Genomic DNA, 21581 nt, shown 5'->3' with positions numbered 1-21581 from the left:
CAGTTTGCAGCATGGCAAGTGTAAGCAGACGAAAGAAAGCAGTACGTGTGTGTTAGGTCACACCCCCTTCTCTCTCCTGCGCACTTCTTTTCTTCATGAGGACAGAGAGATGATCATGCGAGGCCACTGGTCCTCCAACACCCTGGCCATCATCTTCCTCCTGCTCTCCACTGCAGGTGAGCGCCGCTGGGGATCTACCCACAAACGAGAACATGAGAGCTTATTTTTAAATAAATAATATGCTAGTTAACTAACTTGCGTGGTAATTACTGAAGATTCCAACTACTTACATTGAGGTTTCTAGCAGTTGTCATGTTTACACAGTTAATGTAAACAAATACATGTACATTATTTGGAATTGATTTTTATTTTATTTTTTAAAGTGCACCAGAAAGGATCCACTGGGACACAGCAAAAAAAACAAACAAACAAAAAAAAAAACATCAAGCTACTAGTTTGTTTATATTTTGGGAAATACAGTAGTACCAACTACATTCATTAAAAAATATCACTGGCAGGTCCAGACAAAAATAATAACTTTGTGAGTGGGATTAAATAACAGTCCCACACACTTCTCTAGTTGAGACCAATTAGAATTCATAGACCACACTGGCAGTGCTGGTGTTTCTACCTATTTTTTCCCTTGTGTTTGGACAAGCAAACATTTGAACATCTTTGGAACTGTACCTATTAATAAAGGTAATACACGCTATCAAATGACACATAAAATTGACATTTTGTAGTCATCTTCACAATTTAAACAAAAAACAGATCATTTACAAAAAAAAAAAAAAAGTAAGTACACCCCTACATTTATCACGCCTTCAAATCCATATAATTAGAATCAGGTGTTCAAGATTGTGTGCCAGTGATTAGAACCTGCTTAGGGAGTGCAGGTGGAACCTGTCTTATTTTTACCCTTCTCATATCTAGTGTCTGGTGTTCCCTTTACTATTGAGGTGTGTGGTGTCATCATCTAAAGATGTAAAGAGTTCTGTAAGACCTTCAGAAAAAAGGTTGTGGAGGCCTATGAGTCTGGCAAGGGATTTAAAAAGAAATACACCATTCCACTGTAATGAAAATCCTCTACAAATGGCACAGGTTTCAAACGACTGCCAATTTGTCCAGCGAATTCACCACAAGAGCAGACCGTCTGATGTAAAAAGAACTCTCCAAGAGCCCCAGAATTTCGTCACGGTATCTGCTAGTAAGTCTTGCAACTGTTGGTGTCACAGTGCATGCGTCACAAAAAGAAAGAGATTGCACAAATTTGACCTGCATGGGAGGCGCGCCAGGAAAAAGCCTTTGTAAGACTGCAGTTTGCCAGTGAGCATACAGGCAAAGACTAGATCTTTTGGAATAATGTGCTCTGGACAGACGAATCAAAGATCAAAGAGAGTTGTTTGGTCACAGTAACAGCAGACATGTTTCGCACAGACCAAAGACAGCTTTTCAGGAGAAGCACCTCATACCAACTGTGAAGCACGGTGGTGGAAATGTAATGGTTTGGGGTTGCTTCGCTGCCTCAGGGACTGGACAGCTTACATTCATTGATTCAACTATGAATTCTGCATCATATCAAAGAGTAACTGAAGATAATGTGAGGCCATCTGTCCGAAAGTGGAAGTTGAACTGAAAATGGTCCTTTCAACAGGATAATGATCCTAAGCACATGAGCAAATCCACCAAGGAATGTCTCAAAAAGAAGAAATTGAGTAATGGCCGAGTCAAATCCCGGATTTGGTTAATTTTCCAATTTTAATTTAAAATTTCTAATTTTTTAACTTTATAAATAAAGGTTAATTTTCCTTGTGGTTTTGTTCAAATATATCAACTTCATTAACAGGCACTGTTTCAAAGATATAGTTTAAAATTTTTGCTTGTTCAAATATGTCAAAAACCCAACAATTTCCATGAGGTATACTTATTTTCTTCACATGACTGTATATGCAGATATGGATATTTGCAGTATTAAACAGATATACTATATGGCCAACAGTTTGTGGACACCTGTGTGAGTGAAAGATTTGGACGATAGTCACGTAAGCCAGCAGGATCTAACAAACTCAACTTGACCTAATATAGGACACGAACAAGTCAACAAGGGCATGCTGGAAACACTGTTAGACCACAGGACAGATTATCAAGTGGTGCTTTAGGAAATTACTGCGGTTAGCTTACCTAATTGCTCTTAATTACTCTTATTCAGTTCCACGCAACAAGCCTAGTGTGCAGAGACATGCCAAAAATGATCAAATGAGAGTACCACAGTTAGAACCAGTGATTTACCATATGATTTAGCTACCAGTTCCCAAAAGCATGCATGTAGAAGGACCGGCTATGCTAAATTCTCCTAGGTGTGAATGAGTGTGTGTGCATGGTGCCCTGTAATGGAGTACATTCCTATCCTGGGTGTATTCCTGGGATAGGCTCCAGATCCAGCAGTGCTGACCAGGATAAAGAGGTTAATGAATTAATGAATTAATAATAAGGGTTAGCCTTCTATATAGAGTGTGAGAGGTGTAAAAGTTCTCTTATATGTTTTTAAAATTGAGTTAACCCTGAAGTGAGGTGAAGCAGAAAAAAGTGCATCTGACCGCAGTTAGGAAATGATACACAACTACAACAAGCAAGATTTCAATAGGTATGGTTAAAATAGCACTGCTAATTTAAATAAAGCTCAGTAGCAGAAAATTCTATCACCCAAAAATATGAGCAACTCATTTATCCTGTACATTACACCAATCTGGGATACAACGTAATCAATGAAACAGACTCTTTCCAAGACTATGGTTCTTCATTGCCATGAAAAGACTGCGATATCACATGTCCTCCTATATTTTTCCAGAGGCAGACATGGTAATTGGAACATAGATGGACACAATTATACCAAGTCATTTGAGGACAAGGAGTATTTTCGAACATCTGTGATTATTTAATATCTTTTAAAAGAAAATCTCTCTCACAGTCAGTCAGCCAGTTATTATAAGCAAAAAAAAAAAAGGCAACACAATCTGCCTTTATTATAAAATCATAACCAGGTTGATTTACACGCCCAAAGTGTCTTGCCAGGAAACACATGCTGAGTCTCCGTGTTGGCCAAAAGTCTCATGAGAAGATTTAACCTCTATAAACCCAGTGAGCCAACCAGAACCTTGCGTCTAGGTTTAATGAAGCACTAGGCCCATCCAAAATGAGTCTCTTCCTGAACTGAGTAGACATTAATATACATACATAAAAACATTTGGTAGATTATACATGCTGCCAAAAACAAATCCAAAACCAAGGATAAAATCACTAAATTTAGTCCCTTTCCTTGCCTTTATTGTTTTTCATAAGGGGTGTTAAAGTACCTCACAATACCATAACAGTTATACATCTGTGGTCAGGTTGTACTTTTTTGCGATCCAGTGTAACCATGATGACTGAGGCAGTCCAGAAAAGCAATACGATCTATTATTCCAAATTATGATGAATTTGACAGCCTTTATGAAGCGTTTTTAAAGTTTTAAATGGTAAGGTTCGGGTAAAGATAGAGTTACAGAGCATATGATTTTACTTCTTTGTACCTCGAAGTGGTTCAAAGAAATCACTGCTGCTCGTGACAATTCCTACAAATTTTGCGTGAGAGGAAGTGGATTGAAGAAGCAGGACGTGCTCTGGTGAATGTGCCAAATTCAGTTTTAAATAGATGGGGGAAGGTACAGGAGGGTGTAGGCGGTAGTATGGGGGTGGGGGGTGGTGGGAGGGGGGTTCAGTTGTTACCTGCTAAATCACTTCAGCATGTGTCTAACTGCACTGCTAGCCAGCTCTCTGAATGAAACACACATCAGAGCGGTTACCATGGAGAGAGATAGAGACAGGTATTTGAGCTGGCTGTCAGGCAGGTGTCTCTGTACCCAGGCACCCACTGGAGAAACACTCATTTAGCATTCGCGCCATTATGTGAGAAGTGAACACAAGCGCTGGTCGTGCTGATAGCACCAAAACACTGCACAATGCTAATAATGCAGCAAACAAAAATCAAAACACATTGATTGGGTTTTGCTGCCATAGTAGAAGAAAAACAGGGCTCAACAGGTGGTTTTCATTTCATATGCCTGGCTTTCTCCTTCTGTTCTTTTCTTCCCCCTAAATATGAGAACCTTGTATTACGGCTTGACTTCTTGCCTGTTTGGTTGATGGAGACACAGCTGAGGTGCTGCCAAATAACTTCCCCTGCTATTCAAGGCTCTTTATGGGGTCAGAGGTGCTCCTGCAGGGCTCTTTGGCTCTCGCGTCTATCAACACTAATTTATTACGACCATTAACAACCCCTCGGTATGCCCGGGCACACAGGTATTGGGCTTCGTTAACACGGGGTCAAATGCGGGCATGAAATTTGTTGTTTTGGTTCGTAATGTAATCATTTCTTCATTATACATTCCCATAATATCATTTTTGGAATATTGCTCTGGTTTGATGTCATTCTCTAAATATGTGTTTAGGAATAATCTGTTTTCATTTCTCTGTGTATTAGCAGCTGATTTTTATTGTACTTAGGCAATGCAGTGTAGTAATGCACACCACATACCTTTCCTGTTCATTTTAACAAAAGAAGAATGATTTTTTTTATATGAGTTACTTTTTACTGTTTTTGTTTATGTTATAAGAGAGGCATGGCTGGATTTGACAAAGATTTGTCATTTATTACAGAACCCCCCTTTTAAAAAAAAAAAAATAAAAAAAAAAGTAATAATATTTCCATGGTGTTTATGTACTGTATAAATATGTGCAGTGTGTATAATTTTGTGTATTTATTCTCCATAGTTAATGTCCCATATTTTTAGGGTGCCCCAGTTTTCCCTAGGAAAGTCACTTGACTGAAAATCCAAACACATTTAGCAAGGTTTCATGACAGAAAGATATGCAAAGCAGTTGAAGATGTTTCTGAAGGTTTTTTTGTGTGTTTGTTTGTTTGTTTGTTTTGTTTTTTGCAACATTCCTGCATCTTTTATTTTTAACCACTGTGTAACAGATTTGCATTATGTCCATGTCTGACTTCAGTTACTCTGGTTGTTAATGAACATTATACCACGGTACTATTAAATTCTCCATTCATCATGTTCTATAACAGCAGCTCTGACAGTAGTGTTGGCTGCAAGGCAAATCACAGGTTTAACATTAATGCAGTGGTTTAATTTGTTATTGCTTCTATAGTAAACAACTTACACAGGGCCTTATTTATTCAGAGGACACTCCGAATAACTTCTTTAAAATGTGCTGTTGATGATATGACAAAATTTCTGTGAGGAGATGTTTATTTAACTTTTTTTTTTTGGAAGGAGTCTCCAGTATCAGCGCCTTGTAACAGTCAGAGGTAAAGCTGTAACTTTTAAGTTTTCCAGCATGGGAAAGTCTTTAGGACAGAGGAATTGGTGGTTTTTAACATGACAAGCTGCAATTTTCAGTCTTATTACCAGAGAGAGAGAGAGAGAGAGAGAGAGAGAGAGAGAGAGAGAGAGAGAGAGTGCTGCTGCTGCTGTAATGTAAGTGATAACAGGAACTGACTTCTTTTATGGATGTTCAACAACAGTAAGTGTAAAAGATAAAACAGATAATAAGTACGGCATATCATTCGTTAATAATTTTTTTAAAATGTTGGCCAATTGCTGTGGTATATGTGGAATAAAACATTTCAGGATGTGCTGTTACGGGAAAGCCACTGGTAAGGCATCACACCCTGTCATTGATTATTTTCCTATACCATTATGTGCTGAAGTGTTTTATTACTTACTTAACATGAGTTTCGGTTCTATAGTAGATAAGCACAATAGTAGATAGACAAAGAATCGAAGCGTCCTTATTTACAGTCTAAAACATACAACATATTACTGTAAAAAAAAATTTTTTTTAAATAAATAAAAAGATCTCTTTACTGGGAGAGGGCCTGAGTGAGTTCTTCTGTCTAGCCAATTTATCTGTCCGCCATACTCTTACTGTTCTAATCTATATGCAAATGATGGCATGTCTGCACTCCTCCTGTTAAAAGCCAGATATGATCTTGGAGGCAAGCAGCTGAGGTTGCATTCAGACTCAATAGCAAACATATATCCCGCATATGAAAGGCAGAAGAACGGACAAAGGTGCTCATCTTTGCCATATCAGATATGACAGCGTTTGACAGATCGGTCAGGATTTGTCAGTTCTGTGTAATTACTGATGTCAGGACTACTTCATGTTTGTCTGAACGGGCTACAATATTGTATGGTGAAGGGCAAGCAATAGATGATCATTCATAATGTCTAATCATGCAATAAAAAAATCTGTAATGGTGCCCTGTGTATAATTGCATGAGGTACTATATTGCATCCTGTCCTATATAAGCAAAAACTGATTTATGATATGATATGGGGGGAAGAAAGAAAAAAAAAACCCAGAAAGAAGATTCCCAGATGTAAGACATGCAAAGACATGGACTTGTATCGAACACTGAGTTGTAAGTTTTTCTTCCATTATTTAGTAAAAGACATCTGAAGAACATGTGCCCTGTGTATACAAGACAATCAGACTGGCCATTTATTTTTGAAGTAAACCATACTCATCACATGCTGCACATTTATTTTAATATAGATTGAACATAGCAGACTGATCTGTCTAGGCCAGTATATTAATGCTTGCTATGTATTTTATGATCTACTAAAGAGATCAAATGCATGTGTACAGGCAAGTGACGTGATCTTTTATTTATTATATTTCACTTGGATTTAACTTCCATATGTTCAAATGTGAAATAAAGCATCCCCAGAAACCGCAATTCTGTTACACGTTACTCGGAAAGACTTCATATGTTCAAATTAAGGAAGACCTCAAACGTCTTCAACCTAACCCTCTTTGTATTGTCTTTCTTTGAGCAGCTCTTTCAGCACACTTCCGAGTTTGCGAGCCCTACTCTGACCACAAAGGGCGATATCACTTCGGCTTCCACTGCCCTCGCCTCTCTGACAACAAGACGTATATGTTCTGCTGTCACCACAACAACACAGCTTTCAAGTACTGCTGCAACGAGACCGAGTTCCAGGGCATCATGCAGCTCAACCTCACCACCGCCTCTGACGGTTTCGCTCACAAGTGAGTAAGAAAAGTACCACTAACTTAGACTATTTCATTTTAAACTGATGCAACATACTATAGTGCAGCCCAAAAAAACACGAAGCTGAGCTAAAGTTATGAAGAAAACACTTAACACTTAATATTATCTTACCTAATCTTGTCATTTCATGTAGTGGTGTAATGTTACACAAAATGTACACCAGAAATTTATACAATAATAATGTGATGTCTCAGTATGATACGCTTTTGATACAGCAAATATTAAGCACTGCCTGAATATGTGTCTTGTGTTTGTGTGATCCATTCAGCACCATGTAACACAAAACCAAAGCTGTGTGTTAGAATCCAACAAAATTCAACATTACTTCTCTAACCAAGCTTTCACAGGTGGGGAAAGTTACCATGTCTCAGCAAAAAAGATTTCCAACCAAATAGTTCTCCAAAACAGCACACACAAAAAGACCTGAGACTAGCCCAAACGTTTAGTTCACTGGAAAAGGGAAAACTTTTTCTTTTTCTTTTTCTTTATGTGTTAACTGACTTTTTTTTTTTTTAACACCTTTTTAAAAAAAAAAAAAAAAAAAAAGTCCTAATTTGGTGTTGAATCTAAGACTCTGGCAAATCTCCTGGTGTCAATCTCAATGAGGTGTGACTGAAGTCAAGTAGCTTTCTGTAATTCCAGTGTGTTTTTGAATCCTGGGTTCTCCACTATACCAAGTTACCGTGTCTCATATCTGCAGCTTTGAAACTAAATTGGCCAGGAAATGCACTGTTAAATCATCACAGAGAGAGAGAGAGAGAGAGAGAGAGAGAGAGAGAGAGAGAGAGAGAGAGAGAGAGAGGTGTTCATTTACATGAAGTCAGTGCGGATACAGTAGTATTAGCACTGGCTCACATGCTAGTACGGTAGTATGCTAGCATATTAGCTTGTGAAATCTTAGCCTGTACTTTGAATAAGCTGATTCAAAATTAGGAGGAAGATACTTTTTCAGGAGAGGCAGTGTGGGCTTTATCCATCCATCCATCCATCCTCTATGCCGCTTTATCCTTTTCAGGGTCACGGGGAACCTGGAGAGTATCCCAGGGAGCATGGGGCACAAGGCGGGGTACACCCTGGACAGGGAGCCAATCCATCGCAGGGCACAATCACATACACATTCACACACCCACTCATACACTACGGACACTTTGGACACGCCAATCAGCCTACCATGCATGTCTTTGGACTGGGGGAGGAAACCGGAGTACCCGGAGGAAACCCCCGCAGCACGGGGAGAACATGCAAACTCCGCACACACAGGGCCACGGTGCGAATCGAACCCCCGACCCTGCAGGTGTGAGGCGAACGTGCTAACCACTAAGAGTGTGGGCTTGATTAAGTTTAAAATGTTTATTACATCTCACGTAATATAAGCAGAATTTTATCATGAATAGCCTACTTCATTATGCAGGCTGTTGAAGGGATTGCTCAAAAATACGCACACGCATCAAATCAAGACCCTTGTACAATGTGTACGCCGTATCATATGTTAACGCACCCTGAAGGCACTTTTTCAGGTTTTTTTGGTCTGGTTTGTGAACTCCACTTTGCTGGGTTATGATATGCATAATATGCAAATGGTGTAGATTTTCCCATTTAACAAGTTCAAAAATAAGTCCAAATGCATGCCTGCAGGCTGAGTAGCAATGAAGCTGGTGTAGAGATATATAGACGGTTCTCTCCTGGATGCTATTGTAACTTGTTTATCCTGCCAGCTGTCTAAAGATGGGACATTTATATGTATGCAGAGTATGATTTGCTTTCACATAAAAATAGTTTTCATCACATTTTCTGACTATAGTGGAGAATAGTTAGTTTTTGTTGTTTGTACTGTGACTATTCAGAATGTGCCAACCTAATATTAACTCTGTTGATGCCTTTCCAAGTGTCCTTGTCTGTGCTTTGTGAAGTGCAATTAACAAATTGTTTATGCTGTCTAGCCCCAATAGTCATCTTATTAATTCATGATGGAAGTTCTAATCAGAGTAATCTATTTTTGAATTGTATAGTAAACAATGTCTTAAATCAGCTGTGTGTGCATAATGCAAGAATCTTGCAATGTGTGTGTGTGTGTGTGTGTGTATCAAAGATTTACATTTTTAATAAGTTCTGAGACTGTACAACTGAAAGAGTGTCCAAACTTTTGCACATGCAATAATAATTATTTTTATTTTACGTTCATCAAATATAAAGTAACTGTAGATTTTTAACAAATAATTTTCTACAGAATTCAGTTGTATTTACTTCTTTTCACAAAATATGTGATTTGGCCAGGGGCAGGGGCAGGGGCAGGTGCTACCTATAGGCAGAGTGAACGCTTGCCCAGGGCCTCTGGCTTGGAAGTGGGGACTTCATAATATCACTATACAGTAGTCCACCAATCAAGATGGGCAGCAAAAGACTAGGCTCTTTGTCCAATGGATATTGATGAATTGTCACACACCTGTAGTGAAAACAATTAATATCACCTTTTCAAAGTGGGTCCCAGCCTCTGAATGTATAGCCTGTAGGTGGCCATGGCCATGATACCATCCTTAACAGAGGAATAAGAGATGGTCCAGATGGTCATTCTTTAAAACTTTTTTTTAGTATTTACCTTAGTTACCTGTCACAGTATGTTATGTTTACACTCACAACCGTTTTTTTTTTATTTATTTTTTTTAATAAATATTGTTATTCTTTTTGCACTAGTTATATCTGACACTTTCACACTAGAACTGTGTACTGGTCTCATACTGTGCCCATTGTCCTGTTTTAGTAGTTACTGTAGGCCTACTGTTTTGTGTTGTGTAGGTCTTATTTAGTTCTGTGTCATCTCATGCGGTTAGTGTGTTGTTTTATGTAGCACCATGATCCTGGAAGAACATTGGTTAGTTTCACGGTGTACTGTACCAGCTGTATATGGTTGAAATGACAATAAAAGCCACTTGACTTGACTTAAAGTTAAATTAATATGGACATATAAGTAAAAATCTACAAATATTAATAACAGATGTTGTATAAATAAACAAAGTTTAGGAATCATATTTGTTTCCTGGCCAAGGGTGCCCAAACTTTTGCATACAACTGTAGGCACACATGATACAGTACACTGGATAAGTGCTCACTCACTTTTTCTACATTATTTTAGTCTTACAACCTGGAATTTAAAATGGACTTAACTGGGATCTTTACCATTTGATTTACACGATAAGCGGTTGCAAACTGTTTTAGACATTTGTTGGTTGCATAAATATTCACACTCTGGATGGTAGAACCACGTCTGGCTGTAACTGCAGCTGCAAGTGTTCTAGGACATGCCTATCAGTGTTGCACATCTGGATTCTGTTATTTATACCCGTTTTTCTTGGCAAAAATGCTCAAGCCCTGTCTGATTGGTTGGAGACCAATGGTGAACAACAATTTTCAAGTCTTTCCACAGAGTCTTCATTGGCTTGAGGTCTGGACTTTGACTGGGCCATTCTAACACATTCAGGTTTTGAACCACTCCAGTCTAGCTTTGGCAATGTGCATAGGATGTTTGTTCAAATGGAAAGTGACTCCTCTCCAGTATCAAATATGTTGCAGACTGGAAGAGGTTTTCTTCTAGGATAGTCCTGGATCTGGCTTCATCCATCTTGCCCTCAAGCTTGACCAGTATTCCAGTTCTTGATGATGAAATGCATTAACATAACATGATGCTACCACCTGCATGCTTCACTGTGGGGATGTTTTTCTTGCCACTCTTCCATTAAGCACAGCTTTGTGAAGTGTGTGGGCTTTGGCTGTCCTGCAAACAGCTTCTCCATTCGGAACTGTGGATCTCTCCAGCTGCTTTAGCATCACTCTTGGCCGCTTGGTTTCTTCTCTGAATAATGCCCTTCTTACCTGGTCACTGAATTTTGTTTGACAGCTGTTGCTGTGCCATGTTTTTTTCAAATGATTAATAATGGATTTAATAGTGTTTGGATTTTTTTATATATATATATAACCTTGATTATTACTTTTCCAGAAGTTTGTCTAAGACTTGTTTTGTTAGCTCCATGCTAGCTCATGATTCTCTTTGTTTAGATGTGTTCTCTAACATGTACTCCAACATGAATACCTATGCAATCACAAATTTTTATTGTGTAAATAACTGTATATGCATTCTATGTAAACTATATTGATCTTTCCTCCCATTTCAATATTATGGGCTATTTTGTGTAGTTTCCTGATATATAATCCTGAATTAGGTCCATTTCAGTTTCATTTCATTTCATTCAAGTTAGCTGGGTTGAGTATAGTCTACCAATAAAAAACACCCAGCCAAGAATGGTTCTATGGTGAGTAATGGACAGCAATGAAGGGCTAGAGACAGATAGAATAAATGACCTGTACATCTACAATGTGGATCGGTAAGGTAGATGTGGTCCACTGCCCAAATATTATTTCGCAAGTGGTGATTTTTACATACTGTACATAGCAACACCTAGGCTACATTGAGAACTAGTACAATAATAATAGTATAATCTTTTGCTTTATTTAACCATTACATGTAGATATAGCCGTATCAATCAACACACTTTAGAGCCACGAGAAAGCACAAGCACTCATCCCTGAAAATGAGTTAAAGGGTCTGTTAATTAAGCAAAACGTGTAACTCGACCATGGTATTAAGCAGGTGTAGAGATGTCATTTCACAGATCAGTGTGTCTACACCCAGGGCAGCTATGTTTCTCTGTGATCCTTTCACTGTAGCAAAAGGTTATGACCTCTATTTTAATTATATCACTTGATTTAGGTAGAAATTTAATTTAGCTTTTTTCATTCTTGTAATTACTGGTCATTTTCTTCTGACTAGGTCAATTTTAACTGTCTTCCATCCTCTTCAGGGATTCAATGTCCATTCTGAAATAAAAATGAAAGCCATTTGAAGCATCCATGATCCTTCTAGTCATTATCTTCTTTCAAATAAATGTTATCTACCTCACTTCATTATTATTATTATTATTATTATTATTAATTTATGTACTTAAGTATCCACATCTGCTTTATCTGTACCACATTTTAATATTTGCTAGGTCTGTTAGGAGGCTGTTTACAGGTTCTACGTTTAGCCCTTAACTTAAATCTATCAAAACATCCTTTTCCTAAGCCCCAGCTAGGACTTTTGCCTGATGTAGGAAAAGGGTTCTAAATAAATGCATGCCATTTATTGCTGTAAAAGTGCAACAATGTTCTATTTAAGTGTTCAAATTAACAGAGCATTTGTACTCAACGTAATGTTATTTGCAAATAGTAACAATTTCCAACGCCCACTCATTGCAGTCACACATTTGCTGTGGCTGAATTTCAAATGCTGTTCTATTTACTGTAGATTGAGATTAGATATAGTGCACAAGATTAGATATGGCGCATAAGATATAGCGCAAGACTGTATGAGTACTCGACTATAAAATTACTCGAAATGCCCATCATTAAAATAACTCAATGGCATTTAAAATGGCCTTTTGAAGTACCAATACAGTAATTTTTACAAGCTATGGTTTCTGTTAAAGTTGAAGGCTGTTCGGATAATATGAAAGAGGTTGGAGGCAGTTACACAGGTTTTTATAATAAAAATATTCATATCATATTCAGAAAGGAAGAATTTGAATTTGTATTGGGTTTTTTCTATAAGTATTTTACAATACAATATTTGACCCTTTTCACACTTAATTGCTATAATTGCTATACTGTAGATGTTTATTCAGTGTGACATAGCCCTACAAATGTCTGCCATGGGTGTTCAACTCAGCTGAGCTTCAATTATTTGCTAATTATGTTTTGTATTAATTTTGTATCAGTCTTGAGAACGGAGAACCTGCATTTACTTGTATGATGCACCATGATCCTTAGAGCACAGAATTTCATACTACTGTATTTATGTGATGACAGTTAAAATGTATGAATTTACCTGAATAATAATAATCCTGCTTTGTTCTGTCCCATTCTCTGCTGATTGCTGCAGTAATTACACCGCTCTCGTTGGTGTGTGGGTTTACGGTTTCTTCGTCATGGTTCTGCTGGCGTTGGACTTCTTATACTATTCAGCCATGAACTATGAGGTCTGTCGTGTCTATCTGGAGAAGTGGGGACTGGGCGGTCGATGGCTGAAACAGGCCAGGAACCAGTGGCACAGTGCCGCCATAGCGCAGGAGGGAGAGCCGAACTCAGGGACGAGTCTGAGCCACGGCCCTCACCAACAATATCATCCCAGACAGAGTTTAAGAGGAGAGGTGGAGAGTCCTACCCTACAGACCTCCACAGCATGGTGAGTCTGCTTAACCCACTCTCAGGTAGAATTCATAGCAAGTTGGGACCATTTTGTAGAGTTACATATTATTTCATATAAAACTATATAAACTTGTGTGTCATCTTAAGCATAACCATAAAATCCAAATTTTTCTAATGGATTCATATTGTGCCCATTTCAACAATATTTATATAAATATAAATATAAAAACAATTATATTTTTCATATTAATAGCCAGTTTAATGTTGCCAACTTAAGTCTTTTAAATCCCCATGCTCACAAGGCAGTTCATTTAAAAAAAAATAAAAAATCCAGTTATGATGGGTTCTAGGAAGATTAGTACAATCATATACAATAATAATAATAATAATAATAATAATAATAATAATAATAATAATAAATAAATAAATAAATAAATAAATAAATCTGCGAGCAGCATTTTGGGGCCAAACACCCAGACACAGTGAGCCGCAAATTCACAGATGCGCAACAATTGCTACATAACCAATCACAGGAAAGCAGAGCCATAATTATAGGCAAAGGGATTCAAGAATGATTTATAGTTTCATGCATTTGCCAGTCTGTTATGGGAGAACAGTTTTGAATATCATTTTTCTTCAGACAGGTCTCAAGATGATGTAAGCTAAATTTGGATGTGAAGATTGGACAAAATTTAGAGGAGGAGTAGCAAAAATAGCACTTAGATCGAAGCATTTTCGGCATGTTATTGTAACTTTTGACCAGTAAATGGAGCTGTCACGAAATTTGTTGCATAGCCTTAGGGCTTGGTCCTAAATATGCCTACTAAAATTTGTATCAGTGTGCAAGGTTGTTGCTGAGATACAGCCTCATTTCCTGTTTGGCAGCGTTGCCATCAAATTTGTTGGCCCATTACGGCCAGACCATTTGGCATATCAACATTCTTTTGATAAGTTTTGTCCAGGTTGGTCTGAATATGATGTATGCCAACCTTGGTGTTGATTGGACATAATGTGTAGGAGGAGTAGCGAAAAAACCTCCAAGAAGGTCAACAGGAAGTATACTTGAATTTCAGATGTTGGTGTGAGTTCACTTCAGAATCTCACAGGGAATTATAGGAAAAAGGAACTGTGAATTTAGCACAAACTCTACAAATTATATAAGGAAAAAAATTGATGCAGTTCTTGACCACAAGAATTGTATTACACACGTATAACTGTATTACACATTTTACATTAGTCAGCTAACTTAGCTAATTTTACAAAACTGGCCTGTCATGGATGTGTAAATAGTTTTGACTGTCAGGTAGCTATGTCAAGTGGGAAGGTTTTGGGAGGCAGAGAAATGACCACACTTCATTTAACGCACTGAAAATATATATTTTTAAACACCCTACAATGTACCAAAATGGGCAGGGCAATCGACCTATTGGGCAGTCCAACTCATGGATCCCAAAAAAGCTGTGTTAAAACTGTCACTACTGAGAGATTGTTGCATCATTGGGTTTGCTATTAAATTGCTTTCCTACTTCATAACCCACCCCCGGAAAAAAAAAATCATTCTTAACACACTGTGTGTTTTGACTTTTGATATGAAAATGACTTGCAAAACCATGCAGAAAGAATGAAAGCAGTTATGATGGAAGCATATATCGAACATTAAGACTTAAATACTGCTAAAACAATGTTGCATTTTCAATTAAGCTCATTTAAAGATGTAAAGTGTGTCAATTTTATTCATTTTGTTTTTCCACTGTTCATATTCACTGTTCGAATGCAGCTCTGTAAGTGTATGTTGGGGAAACCAACCTGGTACAGTACCTATACAAGTATTTGCTGTAGACTATCATCTGTTGCTGTGCACGAGTTCTCAGCCAACCTCCTACATGTCCATTAGTGGAAAGAGACCGCCATCGGACCCCCACTGACCAAATGTTATTTAACTTGTGGACCATTCTCAGAACAGCAGGGACACCTATGCCTTGAGAACTTGCCAGCGCTAAAGCCATTCTTGGCTGCTGATAGAAGATAAAAGGTGTTACCATCTGCGATATGCAATCTGAGAAGGAAAGATCCATTATTCTGTGCCATATGCTTCATATGTGTAACTTCACGGAAGGTTAATGACGTAGAAAATGGATTACTCTGAAGCTAGCGAAATGCTTTGCATTCTAATGCTAGTGTAAAACGCTAGACAAAAAACTGTCCATAGAATATAATTTATTACCAAAAATGGCAATGAAATACTCAGAATGGGTCTGAAAAGGGGATCTGAGGCAGGCAAGTGGAATCTAGCGTGAGATGTAACGATGTGTCTTGGCCTTTGAAGACAGGGAAAGGGTTCTCACAGTGTGGAGAGAGATAGATGCACTTCTGAGCTGCATTTGCCAGGCTCTTCAAGAAGAAATGTGGAGCCTGTAACATTAGACTAATATTACAGACAGTGTTTTTTATTTGATTTTCTTTTTGTCATGAGGCTTGCATTCCTGTTTCTGGAGCCATAAATTGGAATTGGATTTCTTTTTATCCTCTGTGTCATTGAAGAAATTGGGTCTATTAAGAAACTATACATACTATAGTATGAGGACAATATTAAGGAGCAGTGCAGGGTATAGTACACCTCTGGGCTGAGATTAAATAAACTAGGGCAGACAGTCTGCAAAGTTGGATTTTAGTGTGTAAATCCTTGTATTAGATAACATAGGATTTATCTGATGTGAAATAGCCCACTCAGTAATGCAGCGTTACTACTGGGGCCGGTGTGTAGGACAGTTTTTCCAAACCTGAGGCTGTTTGCTCAGAGAGATCGGTCTATGTGGTCAAGTGTGAAACTTGTTTTAAAATTTGGGTGCAATCCAAAGAAACAATTTCTAGTCCACCTGAAAACGGTGCTCTATTGTGTGCTTTAACTGAACTCAGATGTGGTCTTCACAATGTATGAAAGCTGTCTGCTTCTAGGACTGGGTGTGGAATATATTTTTGTGATGTATATTTTTGGGAGCACTTCATTTACTCTTCCATACATAAAAAATCCGGTTATCAATGTTTTCACATAGACTAAAGATGGGTCTCATGTCATCGCTGTTATGTAGCAGATTATAGTGTAGGCATGAGTTGAGCTTTGTGATGAATGCGCAACAGAAAACACACGTCTTCTCAAATAATAAAGGTGTATTGTATGCCATATATGTTTTTATATGTTTGTAACATGCTAATATTTTTTCACAATGTTGTGTGAATGATACTATAATGTAAGTTATGTATAGAATTGTAATATTTTATATATCTATATATATATATTAGAGATGCAGCGATACTAAATTTCTCAGCCGATACCGATAACCAATTATTCAGAGTGATATCTGCCGATACCGATACCGATAGTTCTGCCTTTTCTGCCTTCTTTTAAATTAATAATAATTAATTCCATAATTCTGAAGGAAATACAAATAAAAACTTTATTCTCTCCATTTCAACAAGTTGTTTCACAGTAACTGGTCTCATAAACAGAAAACACATGACTCACATTAATATGAACACTTGAACTAAATTCTGAAGATTAAAGTAAGATTTAACTTATTGAATGTTATTAATTCATATTATAGACTGAATTCTAAAAATCCTCCTGTTAGTCTCACACTCACTCACTCACCACAAACAAAAGCATTTCTACTTCATCACTGAACATCAAAACTGGTCATATATAATATCAACTTTTTTCATATATTAACATTAAATGGATATGAAATATACCACTCTACAAATATATTATTCTGTGCAATATATACTACTTTTTTGTCAACTCAACTTCATTTAAATCTTTCGACAGTGTACCGGCGCTTTAATTCGGTGTGAGCAGCGTGGCAAAAAACAAAAACAAAATTAGACTCGATGTGGAAACTCCCACTTCACTGCTGCTCACTTCCGTTGTAAAATTTTTGCAGTGCGGAGATGACAAACTGCAGTTTTGTCGTCATTCCACACAAGAGACATCATCTTTACACACAGCACGAAACCCATGTGTCATTTTTGATTGACAGGATATAATCGGCCCTGATCGCTGGATGTTTTTAAACTATCGGCCGATAGCCGATTCAGGCCAAGTGACAAAATGCCCTTAGACCAAATTTCCCTCAATACTTGCCGTGCAAGTCTGTTAGAAGATTACATAGGACACTGTTGGGTGTCTGTGTGTAGGTTGATGGGAAAGGGGAGGGGTGCGAGCCCCCTGCTGGGCAAACAATTCACACCACTCCACAATAACACTGGTACAGAGATTAAACGGACAGCACAACTAAAGCATTTTTGATAGTAAACTGCCACAATAACATTATAACTTTTAAACCTAGTAGGCTAGATAAAGAAGAAATACTTATGTAAAACTGCTAAATCCTTAAAGCCCTGAATGTCTACTTTCATATGAGCCATTAACCACTACTGTGGAGTGTGACATCCCGAGAAAATTCGACGCTGAACACGGGCAACATTTCCCAGGAAATTTGGGAAATTCCATTTTTTTTGCCATTTTTGGTAAAAAGAGTTAAGAAGAGTTATGCCATGTGAGTTGGTGCAATGGAAGGATCTTATGCCGTGTTTTAAAAGAATCAGTTTCTTTCTTTATAACTAATACTTATACTTTTAAATGGTAAATGGTCTGCTCTTATATAGCGCTTTTTTAACTAGCAGTTCTACAAAGCGCTTCACCCTTTCACACACACACTCACACACCAATGGTAGCAGAGCTGCCATGCAAGACGTTAACTTGCCATGGGGAGCAACTTGGGGTTTAGTGTATTGCCCAAGGACACTTCGGCATGTGGAGTCATGTGGGCCGGGAATCAAACCACCAACCCTATGATTAGTGGCCAACCCGCTCTACCACCTGAGCCCCAACCGCCTCTTTTAATTAATATTTACATATTTAACTAATACTTACTGCATACTTTTTAACTATACCTCTCTGTAGTGTTTTATGAGTAAAAAACGGGAAAAGAAAGTACAGTAGGCAGTGTAGCTTGCTGCCAGTCAGGGCAAACTACCACCAATTTATTATTGGTGTTTTACAAAATCCAGTCATGTTTATTCCTGGATAAATGATTTCAATACACAATATAATACAAACTCTTTTTCAGATTTATTATGATTACACTATGCGAACCTCCACCTACTCAATTTGTAAGTCTACAGATTGTAGTCTCAGGCAGATCTGTATTTGAGAGTTAAAATGAAGTTATAAAACCAGACAGACCCTGATATTTCAGCTTCTCGGCATGAACCGTGTGCAGCTCAGGGATTGTTCTGAAACAGAAGAGCTCCCATATCACCAAACCTGTCTAGCCCTTACACCACATTGGTATTGCTTAAAAGCTCTTTGCAATGCATTATAAATGAGGACTGAGTCATGTTTTAAACTAGGCCAAAGAAATACAGAAGTATGGAAATGTCACCAAGTCTAAAGCCATAGGAATTGTACCATGTGCATGAGAGGGCAAACAAGAATATTTAAGGTTTAATTAGGCATGGTAATAGTCTCTGGCTCGTCATTCCAGACTTAATTGCTCATATACTGTATACAGTGCCCTGTGGAACTGCTGACCTTCATAAAAATGAACAAAAATGTTTGTATAAAATAAACATTCACTTATGCGCTCATTTTCAGTAATCACTTTAGCTTGGTCAGGGTTGCAGTAAATTAACATTACAGACAATAATTACATTTTTGCACAAAAACAACTGGAGAAACTATTTATGTTTGTTCTAGCAAAAAAAAAAAAAAATAATAATAATAATAATAATTCTCATTAACATTACTTTTTAAATAGTAGCATTTTCTTTTCTTATCATATTCAAAAATATATAAGCCAAAATTATTGGCACCAAAATAATATTTTATAAAATGCGAACAAATTGCCGTATTTAGTTGTACCACGTTTATCCATATAAAACAGTCCTGCAGGCTGGTTCAAGGGGTTATTATAAAGACAATTACACATGTCACAATGTATTGCAGCTTTACATTTCTAGAAATAATAGAATGAGCTACTGTACTGTTGTCCTTAATCATCCTCCTTAACATTAGATGCGGCCAAATATATATATATATATATATATATATATATATATATATATATATATATATATATATATATATATCACTGCAATGTAATATTTTCTACATTCATACTACTAACACATGTAAACGTGTGATATGTGTGATACAGTGGTGCTTGAAAGTTTGTGAACCCTTTAGAATTTTCTAGATTTCAGCATAAATGAGAGCTAAAACATTAGCAGACTTCCACACCAGTTCTAAAAGTAGATATAATATTTAAACAAATGAGACAAAAATATTATACTTGGTCATATATTTATTGAGGAAAATGATCCAATATGACATATCTGTGAGTGGCAAAAGTACATGAACCTCTAGGATTAGGAGTTAAATTGAAGGTGAAATTAGAGTCCGGTGTTTTCATAAAGTGGGATGAGAATAAAGTGTGAGTGAGCGCCCTGTTTCATTTAAAGAACAGGAATCTATCAGAGTCTGATCTGAACACATGTTTAGGGAAGTGTGTCATGGCACGAACGAAGGAGATTTCTGAGGACCTCAGAAAAAGAGTTGTTGATGCTCATCAGGCTGGAAAATGTTATAAAGCCATCTCTAAAGAGTTTGGACTCCACCGATCCACAGTCAGACAGATTGTGTACTAGCGGAAGAAATTCAATTCCATTGTTCCCCTCCCCAGGAGTGATTGACAAACAAAGATCACTCCAAGAGCAAGACATGTAATAGTCCACAAGGTCACAAAGGAACCCAGGGTGACTTCTAAGCAACTAAAGGCCTCTCTCACATTAGTTAATGTTATTGTTCATGATTCCACCATCAGGAGAACACTGAACAACAATGGTGTGCATGTCAATGTTACAAGGAGAACGCCACAAGGAGAACATTGCTGCCCATCTGCAGTTTGCAAAAGATCACATGGACAAGCCAGAAGGTTAATAAAAAAATGTTTTGTGGACAGATGAGACCAAAATAGACCTTTTTATTTTAAATGAGAAGCATTCCAGCATAAGAACCTTATCCCATCTGTGAAACATGCTGGTGGTAGTGTCATGGTTTGGGCCTGTTTTGCCTGGATGACTTGCCATCTTTGATGGAGCAATGAATTCTGAATTATACCAGTGGATTCTAAAGGAAAATGTCAGGACATCTGTCTGTGAACTGAATCTTATGAGAAAGTGGGTCATGCAGGACTGATCAACAGTTACCGAAAATGTTTAATTGCAGTTATTGCTGCACAAGGCGGTCACACCAGATACTGAAAGCAAAGGTTCACATACTTTTGCCTCTCACAGATATGTAATACTGGATCATTTTCTTCAATAAATAAATGACCAAGTACAATATTCTCATTTGTGCACATTTTCTCATTTGTTTAAATGCACTATAAAAAAAAAAAACACTGGGTTAAAAACTTGTTTTTTTTTTTGCTTTTTTTAGCCCAATGGCTGGGTAAATATAGGACGGAACACATTTTGGGTTAAACTAACCCATCAAGTTAACCCAGCAAATGGGATGCTTTTCAACCCAGAGGATGGTTTCATTTTTACCAAATCACTGGATTAATTTTATTTCATAAATGGGTCAGTAGTTTCAGGGTTATTTTTACCCTTTGAAAATGTCAAATATACCACATTATAAACAAATATGTCAACATGGTATCTCCGTTATTTATACACAAGAATTCGTTCAGAAATGTATTGCGAGAGCTGCTAAAGTGGTGTTTTAAATCATATATTTAAGACAAAAACTTCAGATTTTGATTGAAGGAAACATTTAAAAGATCCAAAAAACAAAAACAAAAAAAAAACTGAGTAACCGACTTACAATCCAGTGGGCATTACAAACAAGTACGCCAAAGCTAATGAAGATAGCGGTGCATTTAATGTCATGTAAACTGGACTGTTATTGCACATTTTTGCTTTTTCTAGTGGACAGTAATAGTCTTATGGATAAATGTATTGATACGAAACTAGTCTCTCCAAATAAACCCCAAAACTACCCAAGACTAAGAAAATAACCCAATTACATGGCGCAAAAGGCTCAAACCAGAGTTTGGGTAGAGAATATAACCCAGCAGGTTTTTTTTATTTTTTTATTTATTTTTTTTTTTTTATATAGAGTGTGGGTTCTCATTATCTACTTTTAGGA

The 21581-nt window shown here is 37.3% G+C and overlaps 1 protein-coding gene across 2 annotated transcripts in view; it reads left to right on the top strand.

Annotated features, from left to right (window-relative positions):
- Positions 1-21581, top strand: part of shisal1a (shisa like 1a) — a 42732-nt gene that overhangs the window by 13799 nt on the left and 7352 nt on the right. Inside the window, exons 2-4 of one of the 2 annotated variants that reach the window (XM_017494711.3) lie at positions 4-176; positions 6897-7110; positions 13104-13406. In XM_017494711.3, coding sequence (XP_017350200.1) covers positions 110-176; positions 6897-7110; positions 13104-13406 — 584 coding nt within the window. In that variant the 5' untranslated portion in view covers positions 4-109. Of the gene's footprint in view, positions 1-3; positions 177-6896; positions 7111-13103; positions 13411-21581 lie in introns of those variants that run through there. The other variant, XM_017494710.3, reaches the window with a different exon arrangement.

The sequence above is a fragment of the Ictalurus punctatus genome, chromosome 19 (assembly GCF_001660625.3).
Source record: "Ictalurus punctatus breed USDA103 chromosome 19, Coco_2.0, whole genome shotgun sequence".
NCBI lineage: Eukaryota > Metazoa > Chordata > Actinopteri > Siluriformes > Ictaluridae > Ictalurus > Ictalurus punctatus.
This window is presented reverse-complemented; position numbering and strand designations above follow the sequence as displayed.